At 43.5% G+C, this 15,722-nt stretch overlaps 1 protein-coding gene across 3 annotated transcripts in view; it reads right to left on the bottom strand.

The window, feature by feature from the left end:
• Positions 1-890: 890 nt before the first annotated feature.
• Positions 891-15,722, bottom strand: part of RABEP2 (rabaptin, RAB GTPase binding effector protein 2) — an 18,406-nt gene continuing 3,574 nt past the window's right edge. For all 3 annotated transcript variants that reach the window (XM_056533744.1, XM_056533742.1, XM_056533743.1), the window contains 8 exons: positions 12,767-12,883; positions 12,586-12,684; positions 10,629-10,760; positions 9,034-9,172; positions 6,037-6,092; positions 3,547-3,645; positions 2,955-3,071; positions 891-1,230 (listed from right to left, as the gene is read on the bottom strand). In XM_056533744.1, the coding sequence (XP_056389719.1) occupies positions 1,129-1,230; positions 2,955-3,071; positions 3,547-3,645; positions 6,037-6,092; positions 9,034-9,172; positions 10,629-10,760; positions 12,586-12,684; positions 12,767-12,883 (861 nt within the window). In that variant the 3' untranslated portion in view covers positions 891-1,128. The remainder of the gene's footprint in view (positions 1,231-2,954; positions 3,072-3,546; positions 3,646-6,036; positions 6,093-9,033; positions 9,173-10,628; positions 10,761-12,585; positions 12,685-12,766; positions 12,884-15,722) is intronic.

The following is a 15,722-nucleotide window of genomic DNA, read 5'->3' as shown; positions in this document are numbered from 1 at the left end:
TAGGGGTCAGAAAATGACAATTTTAAACATAATAATTTTGGTGCATGTAGTTGTAATTTTTTTTAAAGTAGTAAAATAAAATAAAACCTACATGAATTGGGTATCCTTGTAACCGTATGGACCTACAGAATAAAGATAAGGTGTCATTGTTACCAAAAAGTGCACTGTGTACAAACAGAAGCCCCCAAAAATTTACAAAATGGCATGTTTTTTTTTTATTTCACTCCACAAATAATTTTTTTTTGTTTCGCCGCAGATTTTGTTATAAAGTAATTGATGTCATTACAAAGTACAATTGGTGACGCAAAAAAACAAGCCCTTATATGGGTCTGTAAGTGCACAATTTTAAGCGTTGTCATTTTCAAAAGAGGAGGAGGAAAAAACGAAAGTGAAAAAACGAAAAGGGGTAAAAAAAAAAAAAAGGGAAGCTTTTTTAACAAAGGGTTAATTTAGGCGGTTAGACAGAGGGTGATAACAGGGTATAACCTTGAGTGACTCAATGTTGTGCACCATCCATTCGTTTTTTCAGTGGCATGTTTTTTGGCTACATAAGTTTATTAAATAACTTGTATTAAAGGGGTATTCCGGGCAAAAACATCTTATGCCCTATCCAAAGCATAGGGGATAAGATGTCTGATCGTGGGGGGGAGGGGCGCTGGTGGGACCCCCCACGTTTTCCCTGCAGCACCCGCATTCTATGCGGGGCTGCGATTCCAGTTTCGGAAACCTCCAGGTTTCCGGGACTGGGGATGCTACGTCAGGCCACGCCCCCTCCATTCATGTCTATGCCCCCTCCCATAGCCGTCACGCCCCCTCCCATAGACATGAAGGTTATAAAAGTATCCAATGGCCCCATGTTATGCAAGACACAGGACACGTATACATCTAGCATAAAAGAGGCTTTAATAAAGTATATGAGCAGTAAGTGGCCATTAGTAACATAAAATAACACGTTCTCTTCTATTCCAGTTTTCCCAGTGCAGATCAGTAATGTTATAGAATCTATGAGGACGCGGTGCTTACGTTCCTCACTACTGGTTAGTGTCCTATATATCACACTCTATATACACAGTATACAACATGTGCTCCGATGTCATCGCCGCTCCTCCACAATGTGAATGGTGACCGTCAGGTGTCGCTCAGCCGGCTGACATCTGTGAGACAAGTCGCTTCCAATATGTCGTGGACGTCCTTCATAGAAGTAGCTTGTCGGATCTTCTCCAAGCTGACCTGTCATGTGATCACAGGATACTGAAGAGTGCGGTAGATATATACATCACATGTGACTCTTATAACGCTCCAGTACTGATATAACCTCTATATATTACATCACATGTGACTGATATCATCCTCTTATAACGCTCCAGTACTGATATAACCTCTATATATTACATCACATGTGACTGATATCATCCTCTTATAACGCTCCAGTACTGATATAACCTCTATATATTACATCATATGTGACTGATATCATCCTCTTATAACACTCCAGTACTAATATAACCTCTATATATTACATCATATGTGACTGATATCATCCTCTTATAACGCTCCAGTACTGATATAACCTCTATATATTACATCATATGTGACTGATATCATCCTCTTATAACGCTCCAGTACTGATATAACCTCTATATATTACATCATATGTGACTGATATCATCCTCTTATAACGCTCCAGTACTGATATATCCTCTATATATTACATCATATATGATGATATCATCCTCTTATAACGCTCCAGTACTGATATAACCTCTATATATTACATCATATGTGACTGATATCATCCTCTTATAACGCTCCAGTACTGATATAACCTCTATATATTACATCATATGTGACTGATATCATCCTCTTATAACGCTCCAGTACTGATATAACCTCTATATATTACATCATATGTGACTGATATCATCCGCTCCTCTTATAACGCTCCAGTACTGATATAATCTCTATATATTACATCATATGTGACTGATATCATCCTCTTATAACGCTCCAGTACTGATATAACCTCTATATATTACATCATATGTGACTCTTATAACGCTCCAGTACTAATATAACCTCTATATATTACATCATATGTGACTGATATCATCCTCTTATATCGCTCCAGTACTGATATATCCTCTATATATTACATCATATGTGACTGATATCATCCTCTTATAACGCTCCAGTACTGATATAACCTCTATATATTACATCATATGTGACTGATATCATCCTCTTATATCGCTCCAGTACTGATATATCCTCTATATATTACATCATATGTGACTGATATCATCCTCTTATAACGCTCCAGTACTGATATAACCTCTATATATTACATCATATGTGACTGATATCATCCTCTTATAACGCTCCAGTACTGATATAACCTCTATATATTACATCATATGTGACTCTTATAACGCTCCAGTACTAATATAACCTCTATATATTACATCATATGTGACTGATATCATCCTCTTATATCGCTCCAGTACTGATATATCCTCTATATATTACATCATATGTGACTGATATCATCCTCTTATAACGCTCCAGTACTGATATAACCTCTATATATTACATATGTGACTGATATCATCCTCTTATATCGCTCCAGTACTGATATAACCTCTATATATTACATCATATGTGACTGATATCATCCTCTTATATTGCTCCAGTACTGATATAACCTCTATATATTACATCATATGTGACTGATATCATCCTCTTATAACGCTCCAGTACTGATATATCCTCTATATATTACATCATATGTGACTGATATCATCCTCTTATAACGCTCCAGTACTGATATATCCTCTATATATTACATCATATATGACTGATATCCTCTTATAACGCTCCGGCACTATTATAAGGTTATTATGTAGATCCTGCAGTCCTTTCTCAGTCCTCACTCACACACCCTTATGGTAAATTACCTGCAGCGTCTGTGATAACCGGACAAAGTCCCTTTGCACCTCCTCAGTGGTTTTGCGCTCGGCCTGTAATCTTAACACCTTGTTCCTCTCATCGCTCAGGGCGAGCTCGAGAGAGGCCTGGGGACAAGGAACAGACAAATTACTTTTATATATCTATTTCTGGGAAAGTTGGGTCAGACGGACACTGTAGTCCGTAGAGCTATCTAGAACTATCACTTCTTAAAGGGGTACTCTGCCCCTAGACATATTATCCCCTCAGAGGTCTAGGGGCTGAGTACCCCTTTAAAGCAGTCTCCCGCAGAACCCGGCATTCTAAATAAACGCCAGTGATCGTGACGTCACGCCACCCCCCCTCCATTCATGTCTATGGGAGGGGGGCGTGTCGGCCGACACACTCCCTCCTATAGACATGAATGGAGGGGGCGTGGTGCGACATCACGAGGGGCGTGTGGCCGAACGAAATGTTCCGAACGCTGGAGCACCGGAGTACCCCTTTAATAGCATCAGGATTATAGGAAAGCTAGATGACAACTCCTGTCATGGCGGCCATATTGGCATAAGTAGTCAACTGAGGATGTATAGCTTCTTGTACCTTCTCCTCCCGCTCTTTCTGCAGAATCTTCTCCTGGTCTCCAGCAGACTCCCACAACTTCTGGACCTGACTCTCCGACTCCTGCAGCTGAACCTCGGCCTGAAGAGAGTAAAGGAATGAAAGTGCTATCAAACTTTGTTGCAACTGCAATTTTATTTGTATTTGTGGTACTCCGCCTCTAGACATCTTATCATGGGGGTCCCACCGCTGGGGCCCCCCCCCCCCCCCACGATCTCCCTGCTGCACCCAGCATTCGTTTATAGCATCGGGTGCAGGGCCGGAGACTCATGATGTCATGGTCGCACCCTGCTCATGAAGTCACGCCCACGCCCCCTCAATGCAAGTCTATGGGAGGGGGCGTCCCGCCCCCTCCCATAGACTTGCATTGAGGGGGCGTGGCCGTGACATCACAATCAGGGCATGACCGTAACGTCACGAGCCTCTGCCTAACATCGCCAGTCATCCGGCATGGAGCGAAGTTCGCTCCGTGCGCCGGATTTCTGGGGTGCCGCAGTCAAGATGCCTAGGGGCGGAGTACCCCTTTAAAGCAGATTTGTAGTTAACAGGTAATCTCTAAAAAAAAGCAAAGCTGAAGTGTAAAGTATGTGGGACTGAGAGCAGGAAATCCAGGGCTTGAGAAATCCCAGCACCAGGTCACCAATCAGCAGCCTTGGCGGTCATGCTCTCCGGAGTACATAGCCTGATCTTCAAGGCTGCTGATTGGCTGCAGCAGTCATGTGATATCTGCTGCTGAATTACTGAGACACAGGGGATAGAAAAGGGGGACACTAATGACTGAGACATACAGGAGAGTGATGGTGGACACTAATTACTGAGACACAGGGGATAGAAAAGGGGGACACTAATTACTGAGACACAGGGGATAGAAAAGGGGGACACTAACTACTGAGACACAGGGGATAGAAAAGGGGGACACTAATTACTGAGACACAGGGGATACAAAAGGGGGACACTAATTACTGAGACACAGGGGATAGAAAAGGGGGACACTAATTACTGAGACACAGGGGATAGAAAAGGGGGACACTAATTACTGAGACACAGGGGATAGAAAAGGGGGACACTAATTACTGAGACACAGGGGATACAAAAGGGGGATACTAACTACTGAGACACAGGGGATAGAAAAGGGGGACACTAATTACTGAGACACAGGGGATACAAAAGGGGGACACTAATTACTGAGACACAGGGGATAGAAAAGGGGGACACTAATTACTGAGACACAGGGGATAGAAAAGGGGGACACTAATTACTGAGACACAGGGAATAGAAAAGGGGGACACTAATTACTGAGACAAACAGGAGGGATAAGGGGACACTTATGGCTGACACAGGGAGACCTGAGAGGACACTAATGACATGAGAAATGAGGGGACACTAATGACTGACACATAGGGTAGATGTGGGGACAGTTAAGACTGTGACAAGGGGGAGATGAGAGGAAAGTAATGACTGTGACAAAGGGAGAGATAAGAGGACACTAATGACTGACACACAGGGAGAAATGAGAGGACGCTAATGATTGTGACACAGGAAGAAATGAGAGGACACTAATGATTGTGACACAGGGAGAAATGAGAGGACACTAATGACTGACACAGGAAGAGAGGAGGGGACACTAATGAATGTGACACAGGGAGAGAGGAGGGGGCACTAATGATTGTAACACAGGGAGAGAGGAGGGGACACTAATGACTGACACACAGGGAGAAATGAGAGGACACATAACTGTGACACAGGAAGACATAAGGGAACATTAATGACAGACAGGAGAGATGAGGGTACACTAATGACTGTGACACAGGGAGAAATGAGAGGACACATAACCGTGACACAGGGAGACATAAGGTGACAATAATGACAGGAGAGATGAGGGGACACTAATGACTGACACACAGGGGAGATGTGGGGACAGTAAATATGACTAAGGGGGAGATGAGAGGACAGTAATGATTGTGACACAGGAAGCTATGAGGGGACACTAATGACTGACACACAGGGAGAAATGAGAGGACACATAGCTGTGACACAGGGAGACATAAGGGGACACTAATAACTGTGACACAGGGAGACATAAGGGGACACTAATAACTGTGACACAGGGAGAGATGAGGGGACTGGGGGGGAACAAACACATTCAAAATGTTAAATATGATGGCTCAGTGTGAGGTGCACTAGTTAAAATGATTTTATAAACAGTAAAGTCACCTCTACGTCGAGCAGTGGTCTCCAAACAGTGGACCTCCAGCTGTTGCAAAACTACAACTCCCAGCATGCCTGGACAGCCAAAGGCTGGGAGTTGTAGTTTTGCAACAGCTGGAGGTCCACAGTTTGGAGACCACTGCTGTAGAGCATATACATAGATGTAACTCCTTGGTGGCCCATGTGTGACTGATGACCGACAGGAAACCAAGGAGCGAACACAGTGTGAAGGCCAACGCTTCACTCCCATCCTCCTCCGCTCACCTGCTTCCTGTCCTGCTGTATCCGCTCCATCTCTGTCCTCAGGCTGGAGAGGGTGGCTGCAAAAACCAAAAACAATAAGCCACGTTCGACCATAGACGGCCCCTGCCCAGAACACGGCACTTACCTTCCATAATCTCTAATGTCACGGTCAGGACGACAGGGGGAAGAGAAGGAAAAGATAACATTAATTCACTAAAGTCTGAGGTAGAGATGAGCGAATTTACAGTAAATTCGATTCGTCATGAACTTCTCGGCTCGGCAGTTGATGACTTTTCCTGCATAAATTAGTTCAGCTTTCAGGTGCTCCGGTGGGCTGGAAAAGGTGGATACAGTCCTAGGAGACTCTTTCCCAGGACTGTATCCACCTTTTCCAGCTCGCCAGAGCACCTGAAAGCTGAACTAATTTATGCAGGAAAAGTCATCAACTGCTGAGCCGAGAAGTTCATGACGAATCAAATTTACTGTAAATTCGCTCATCTCTAGTGTGAGGATCCGAAACAGTACGGCTCCTGTATGGGTGAGCAGCATATAGCAGCAGTCTACTGTACAGCAGATAGGATCTCTACTGACCCCTATTTTAGTCATATGCACGAATACGTCGTCTATATATCGTGCAAGAGGGAATCCCGATAAGGATGGGGCAATTGGATTTTATGATGCCTGACTATAAGCCACTGCCAGACACATCACTTTCTCTTTTGTCCCCATTCAGAATTAACGCACACTCAACCAAGCTGAGCGTGCATGTGTATGTAGGAAGTAGGAGAAATAGCTTTTGGCTGAGCAAACATTTAGGAGCAGTACTCTAAAAACATACAGCCCCGTATACGGAAAAATAAAAAAAAGTTATAGGTGGCATATTAGGGTGATTTTAAAGGGGTACTCCGGTGGAAAACTTTTTTTTTTTTTTTTTTTTTTAATCAACTGGTGCCAGAAAGTTAAACAGATTTGTAAATTACTTCTATTAAAAAATCTTAATCATTCCAGTACTTATGAGCTGCTGAATACTACAGAGGAAATTATTTTCTTTTTGGAACACAGAGCTCTCTGCTGACATCACGAGCACAGTGCTCTCTGCTGACATCTCTGTCCATTTTAAGAACTGTCCAGAGTTGGAGAAAATCCCCATAGAAAACATATGCTGCTCTGGACAGTTCCTAAAATGGACAGAGGTGTCAGCAGAGAGCACTGTGCTCGTGATGTCAGCAGAGAGCTATGTGTTCCAAAAAGAAAATAATTTCCTCTGTAGTAATCAGCAGCTAATAAGTACTGAAAGGATTGAGATTTTTTTATAGAAGTAATTTACAAATCTGTTAAACTTTCTGTCACCAGTTGATTTAAAAAAACAAAACAAAAAAAAAAGTTTTCCACCGGAGTACCCCTTTAACCCCTTAACGACGCAGGACGTATATTTACGTCCTGCGCCGGCTCCCGCGATATGAAGCGGGATCGCGCCGCGATCCCGCATCATATCGCGTCGGTCCCGGCGCTAATCAACGGCCGGGACCCGCGGCTAATACCACACATCGCCGATTGCGGCGATGTGCGGTATTAACCCTTTAGAAGCGGCGGTCAAAGCTGACCGCCGCTTCTAAAGTGAAAGTGAAAGTGACCCGGCTGCTCAGTCGGGCTGTTCGGGACCGCCGCGGTGAAATCGCGGCGTCCCGAACAGCTGATCGGACACCGGGAGGGCTCTTACCTGCCTCCCCGGTGTCCGATCGACGAATGACTGCTCCGTGCCTGAGATCCAGGCAGGAGCAGTCAAGCACCGATAATGCTGATCACAGGCGTGTTAATGCACGCCAGTGATCAGCATTAGAGATCAGTGTGTGCAGTGTTATAGGTCCCTATGGGACCTATAACACTGCAAAAAAAATGTAAAAAAAAAGTGTTAATAAAGGTCATTTAACCCCTTCCCTAATAAAAGTTTGAATCACCCCCCTTTTCCCATAAAAAAAATAAAACAGTGTAAAAAAAATAAAAAATAAACATATGTGGTATCACCGCGTGCGTAAATGTCCGAACTATAAAAATATATCATTAATTAAGCCGTACGGTCAATGGCGTACGCGCAAAAAAATTCCAAAGTCCAAAAAAGCGTATTTTGGTCACTTTTTATATCATTAAAAAATGAATAAAAAGTGATCAAAAAGTCCGATCAAAACAAAAATCATACCGATAAAAACTTCAGATCACGGCGCAAAAAATGAGTCCTCATACCGCCCTGTACGTGGAAAAATAAAAAAGTTATAGGGGTCAGAAGATGACATTTTTAAACGTATAAATTTTCCTGCATGTAGTTATGATTTTTTCCAGAAGTGCGACAAAATCAAACCTATATAAGTAGGGTATCATTTTAACCGTATGGACCTACAGAATAATAATAAGGTGTAATTTTTACCGAAATATGCACTGCGTAGAAACGAAAGCCCCCAAAAGTTACAAAATGGCGGGTTTTTTTCGATTTTGTCGCACAATTATTTTTTTTTCCGTTTCGCCGTGCATTTTTGGGTAAAATGACTAATGTCACTGCAAAGTAGAATTGGCGACGCAAAAAATAAGCCATAATATGGATTTTTAGGTGGAAAATTGAAAGGGTTATGATTTTTAAAATGTAAGGAGGAAAAAACGAAAGTGCAAAAACGGAAAAACCCTGAGTCCTTAAGGGGTTAAGCCTCCTGATTTTGTAAAGACAAAAAAAAAAGTTTGACTTGAGTAGTACAAAAACAAAAAAATATATATGTAAATATAGATATAGTTTTAAAGGGGTTATCAAGGATTAGAAAAACAGAGTTTATTTCACAACAGCGCCACCCCTGTTATCAAGGTCGTGTGTGGCATTGCATATCAGTTGCCCTAAATTGAATGGAGCCAAGTTGTAATACCACACACAGCCTGAGGACTCGGTGGCACAGTTTTTTTTTTTGAAACGTATCAGCTTTAAAGCCTTCCTATAGGTGGAGATCAGGACCGAGCCTACAGATTGTTCTCATTCACCCCTCTCCTCGGTGTGGGAATCATTCGCCCTCCTCAGCTGCTCCTCCAGATCTTGTTTGGCCACTTGTTCGGCTTTCAGCTCCTCCTGCAGGGAGACGATCTCGATACACAGTCGCTCCTGTCTGTGCTGTGCGGCTCTCTGGGAAAAAAAAAACAATATAAAACTTCCTGTAGGGCGAAAAAGCCGAGGAACACTTCCTGCCAAAGCTCCAAGGATGATGACAAAATGCCAAGTATTACACTGCTTTATAATAACCAAAATGGCCATCTTTAACCCTTTAGGGACATGGGATGTAAATGCTCCGTGCAGGTCCCCAGTCCTATCTGCTGAACCAGACTGTACCAGTCGATCACCGATAACAATGAGTAACGCTATCTAATGATTGCATATAATAGTCTTCCCTATAGGGGCTTAAAAAGTTCAAACAATTACATTTAATGATAAAGAAAAAAAAAAAGTAAATATAAAGAACACGTTTTTAGTATTGCCGCGTGTGGAAATGCCCAAACTATTAAAATATAAATGTTTATGATCCCATAGGGTAAATTATGTAAAGGTAAAAAAAAAAAAAAATAAATAAATACTAAAAAAGGCCAAATTGCTGATCATTTATCAGAAAAACACTGAAAAATCCAATAAAAACAAAAATAGTGCCGATAAAAAATACAGATCGCAGCGCAAAAAATTACCCTCATAACTCCTGATATATATATATATATATAAAATAAAAAAATGTATAGGGTCAGAAGAGGACAATTTTACTGATTTTGTCAAAAAAGTTACATGTCAGTTTTACCATAAAGAAAAAATAAAGTAAACATTTTTAGTAACGCATTTTTAGTATTGCCGCGTGTGGAAATGCCCAAACTATTCAAACATAATGTTTATGATCCCATAAGGTAAATTACGCAAATGTAAAAAAAATAAAAATTTTAAAAGGCCAAATTGCTCTGCCTAAAACCAAACTCCCTAAAATTAGCAAAAATTGTGTTTTTTCTTTTTTTCTCAATTTCCCCCTAAAAATATTTTTTGGGGTTGCGCTTCATATTTCACGGTAAAATGAAAGGTTATATTAAAAAGTACAATTGGTCGCGCAAAAAAACAAGCCCTTCATATGGCTCTGTGGATAGAATAATAAAAGTTATTTTATGTTATTTTAAGTCTCTTTGAAGGCGAGGAGGAAAAAACAAAAATGCAAACATTTAATCTGACTGTGTCTTTAAGGGGGTTATAAAGGTTATCCAGGATTAGAAAAACACAGCTGCTTCCTTCCAAAAACAGTGCCACGCCTGTCCTCAGGATGTCTATGGTATTACAACTATGTTCTATTTACTTCATTGAAATTGAGCTGCAATACTGCATGCAAACTGAAGAGCGGCGCTGTTCCTGGAAGAATGCAGTTATATTTTTAAAGCCCATATTGCACTGGTTTTCTAACCAGTGTGCCTCCAGCTGTTGCAAAACTACAACTCCCAGCATGCCCGGACAGCCAAAGTAAAACCACTGCTATATAATTTCTACATGTTAACACTTTGCAGACTTGCGTAGCTGCTGACTGACACTGTGCATACAGTAAGAAGATCTCTCTGTATACCTGAGGAGAGGAAACCTGTGAGGTCTGTCCTGGGGGAGGAACTTGTAAACTTAGTGTCCGTAGCTTCTCGTTCTCCTCACTGAGACAGTTCACCTCCTGACACAGGCGGCTGAAGGAGGCTGTAAGGGCTGCCTGGGGATAAGACACGATAAGGAACAGCAGGAAACCCAGAAAACAAGAGAATGGATAATAAATGGCAGAGATTAATTATTGGGGTTCATCCCTTGTGCCCCACTGCTAAATTATCAAAAATGGTCACGGTTATCTGACATAACTCTCAAAGAAATATAGTGCTCTGGATTATCAGCTCAATGTCAGGCAGCCAGTGTAAAGCATCAAATTAGCAGTGACAATCCAGGAGGCAAACCAGACATTACAGGGTTAAAGGGGTATTCTGGGGGTTACCAAGGCAACAGATCACCCCACCCCACACAAAGGCCCTGAGGGTTCGAAATCGATCCAGACCTCTGCAACAAACCTTCTAAAGCCCATTAAGATGGTGCATGCCGGCTACTAGAGGTGGCCTGTGGTATTAAAATCAGCCAGGGGGTCGCCCAGTACGGAGCGGAATCCTGACTCCATCCTGCTCCAAACCTGGCGGCCCCATAATGTAAATATACGTCAATGGAGGAAAAGGGTTAATCATCAATATATAATCACCTTCTGCCCACGCAAACGCCCTTAGGAAGGGGAAATCGATCCAGAGTCTGCAACACCAACAAACATTCTAAAGCCCATTAAGATGGTGCATGCCGGCTACTAGAGGTGGCCTGTGGTACTAAAATCAGCCAGGGGGTCGCCCAGTATGGAGCGGAATCCTGACTCCATCCTGCTCCAAACCTGGCAGTCCCATAATGTAAATATACGTCAATGGTGGAAAAGGGTTAAAGGGGTACTCCGGTGGAATTATTATTTTTTTTTAATCAACTGGTGCCAGAAAGTTAAACAGATTTGTAAATTACTTCTATAAAAAAAAATCTCAATCCTTCCAGTACTTATTAGCAGCTGTATACTACAGAGGAAATGCTTTTCTTTTTGGATCTCTCTTCTGTCACAACCACAGTGCTCTCTGCTGACCTCTGCTGTCCATTTTAGGAACTGTCCAGAGCAGCATATTTTTACTTATGGGGATTTTCTCCCGCTCTGGACCGTTCCTAAAATGGACAGCAGAGGTCAGCAGAGAGCACCGTGGTCGTGACAGAAGAGAAATCCAAAAAGAAAAGCATTTCTTCTGTAGTATACAGCCGCTAATAAGTACTGGAAGGAAAAAGATTTAATCTGTTTAACTTTCTGGCACCAGTTGATTTAAAAAAATTTTTTTTTCCACCGGAGTACCCCTTTAATTATCAATATATAATCACCCTCAGCCCACGAAAATGCCCTTAGGAAGGGGAAATCGATCCAGACCTCTGCAACACCAACAAACATTCTAAAGCCCGTTAAGATGGTGCATGCCGGCTACTAGAAATGGCTGCTAATACTTAAATCAGCCAGGGGGTCGCCCAGTATGGAGCGGAATCCTGACTCCATCCTGCTTCAAACCTGGCGGCCCCATAATGTAAAACGATGGGAAAGGGTTAATTGATACTATATAAACTGTGATTCGCCAGATGTAGTAGACACAGCTCACCCTCTCGCCCTCACCACGACACGGACGGGACCGGACCCCAGTCCAGGAAAATAGCAAAGAACAAAGGAGAGTCCAGCGTGGTAGTTCAAGCAATGCTCAGGAATTTATTCAGCCATTAGCCAACATAGATAACAGGTGACGTGTTTTGGGCCACGGTGTGCAGCTTAGTCATGCCTAGGTATGACTAAGGCTGCACACCGTCGCCAAAACGCGTCACCTGTTATCTATGTTGGCTAATGGCTGAATAAATTCCTGAGCATTGCTTGAACTACCACGCTGGACTCTTGTTTGTTCTTTTATATAAACTGTGATTCCAATAATTCTCACCATTTTCTGTGCGGTCTTCTGCTGCGTGTCGGTCAGGTTTTTCTGCAGGCTTTGTAGGATTTCCTCAGAATTCTTTATCTGCTCCAGTAGCTGATTCACCTGCATGAGACCCGGCAGCTTATAACAAGTGAATATACAGAAATATATATATATGGTGCGATACAGCGATGTAATGTCCCACCTGGTTAGCACACTCCTCCGAGCTGCATCTCAGGGCCTCCTGTAACGTCTCCTTCTCCTGCGTCACCTTCTCCAGACGCTCCGTGGTGATCTGCAGAGCCGCCTTCTGCTGTGCAAACTGCATGAAGAAGAAGAAGAAAAGGGCAACGGACCTTATCAATGCTGCTCTTGGTGCCCCCATCCACACCCCCCCCCCCCCCATACCGATCACAACCAAGGTTCAGTGCGTCTAACAAATAGTCTTAAAGGGGTACTCCCGTGGAAAACTTTTTTTTGGGTCTTTATAAGTGAACTGGTGCCAGAAAGTTAAACAGATTTGTAAATGACTTCTATTAAAAAATCTTTACCCGGCAGCTCAGAGCCCCCCTGAGTTTGTGACGGCCTGGGAGAGGGAGCTACATACTTCCTTTGCGCCCTCAGACTGGTCTGCGGCCCTCCTCCAGTGGTACAGAGGTGGTACAGAGTCCCAGCATTACTACATAAAATGTACCCACAGGTATCGGAACCGTGCTGGCGATGCGGGGGAGCCAGGGTAATATGACCCATATCTGGTGGTCCTGCCCAGCTCTACAGACATTTTGGTTGGTGGTGATTTCCCGTATTATGACTGTGACCTCTCTCAATGACCCGAAGATCGTCCTACTATCCATCATGCCAGCAGCTCGGACATCACCGTCTAAAGCTTTAGCAGTTTATGTTCATGGCTGCAAGATCGGTGATTCCTAGGCACTGGAAGGAACCGCTCCCCCCCCACAGTTTCAGAATGGTACCAGGAAATTCTTTTCATCTGCCGCATGGAAGAATTAATGGCTGACTCTTCAGTTTGCTGTGAAACATATGTGGTGACCTGGAGACCTTGGCTAGTGTTCCTTGAGACCCCCCTGTATAGAGAGGGATGATGACTAGTATTACATGGATCTCTTCTCTGAACTTGTTCGCTGGAGTTGCGAGGAGTTGGCGTATGGTCAAGACCGAGGCAATGGTGGCTGGTGTCCGACAGGTTAGTTTCTTGCCCATACTTACTTTTTATTGTCCCCTTCTCTCTCCCTCCCATCCCCCCCCCCTTCTTTCGGCTCTCATAGCCTCCCCCCCTTCCTGTCCCCCTTACGGTCTCCCCTAGTGACTACTCTCTCTTCCTCCATCTTTGCCCTTTCCGGTTATACTCCAGTGCTGCCCATTAAACAGTCCCAGTTTTGCTCCCTCACTTCACTTACCTGACTGCGGACGTTGACTGCTGTTTCATCTCGCCATGGATGTTTTTTTTTACTTTGATATTGTATTGTTCCTGGTTGAGCAACTCTACGCGTGTATGGCGATTCCACTGCGCTGGATTTGTTATATTGTGGTTTGTACTTTCCTGTTTTTACTATAATAAAAACCCTTTTTGAATATTAAAAAATAAAATTAAAAAAAAAATTCTTTACCCATCCAGTACTTATTAGCAGCTGTATGCTACCGAGGAAATTCTGTTCTTTTTGAATTTCTTTTTTGTCTTGTCCACAGTGCTCTCTACTGACACCTCTGTCCGTGTCAGGAACTGTCCAGAGCAGCATAGGTTTGCTATGGGGATTTTCTCCTGCCTCTGGACAGTTCCTGATACGGGCATCAGGTGTCAGCAGAGAGCACTGTGGACAAGACAAAAAAAGAAATTCAAAAAGAACAGAATTTCCTCTGTAGCATACAGCTGCTAATAAGTACTGGATGGGTAAGGATTTTTTTTAAATAGAAGTCATTTACAAATCTGTTTAACTTTCTGGCACCAGTTCAATAAAAAATAAACGTTTTGCACCGGAGTACCCCTTTAACTAACAATTTCCTATCATTCTCCATCTGCAGCTCCTATACAAGACTATACGTTTCCATTCCGTGGTAACAGACAACAATCATGCTCTGTAGTCTGATCCTGCAGTCACATTCCCTTCCATCGGTCTTCTAATTCTTACTGATATACCAGTGTTTCCCAACCAGGGTGCCTCCAGCTGTTGCAAAACTACAACTTCCAGCATGCCCGGACAGCCTTCGGCTGTCCGGGCATGCTGGGAGTTGTAGTTTTGCAACAGCTGGAGGCACCCTGGTTAGGAATCACTTCCTTACAGGATCTTCTGCTCTTGGTGCAGACACCACAGGACACCAGCCGGACCCCTAATGGCTGTGGCCTCTTTTAGGAGGATAATGCCCCCCCGGCCACTTCAAACATTGTTCAGGAATAAGGACCATGACATAGAGATCAGGGTGGGGACTCGGCCTCCATCATCTGTGGGACATTCTATGGATGCCGCACCTCTCTCCTTCCAGCAGTGTTTCCCAACCAGGGTGCCTCCAGCTGTTGCAAAACTACAACCACCAGCATGCCCAGACAGCCGGAGGCTGTCTGGGCATGCTGGGAGTTGTCGTTTTGCAACAGCTGGAGGCACCCTGGTTGGGAAACACTGCCTTACAGGATCTTCTGCTCTTGGGGCAGACACCACAGGACACCTTCTTGCGGGGTGACGTCTGGGGGACCCTCACAATATAAAGCCTTTGGCTGTCCAGGCATGCTGGGAGTTATAGTTTTACAACAGCTGGAGGCACCCTGGTTGGGAAACACTGCCTTACAGGATCTTCTGCTCTTGGGGCAGACACCACAGGACACCTTCTTGCGGGGTGACGTCTGGGGGACCCTCACAATATAAAGCCTTTGGCTGTCCAGGCATGCTGGGAGTTATAGTTTTACAACAGCTGGAGGTACCCTGGTTGGGAAACACCGTGATATACATTTGTAAAAAGGAGAAACAAGTAGTGAACAGATGGCAGGGAATGTGACTACAGGATCAGACTACATAAAGTTAGTTTGTTGTCTGTTACCGTGGAGACACATGAGTCTGTATAGAAGCTGTAAACACAAAAGGATAGGAGATTCTAAATCACGACTGTTTGCGAGATGGAGCTTCTGACTGACTGTGAACACAACAACTTTA

Source organism: Hyla sarda, chromosome 8, assembly GCF_029499605.1.
Source record: "Hyla sarda isolate aHylSar1 chromosome 8, aHylSar1.hap1, whole genome shotgun sequence".
Lineage (NCBI taxonomy): Eukaryota > Metazoa > Chordata > Amphibia > Anura > Hylidae > Hyla > Hyla sarda.
Note: the sequence above shows the minus strand (reverse complement) of the source record. Positions and strands in the feature narration are given on the sequence as shown.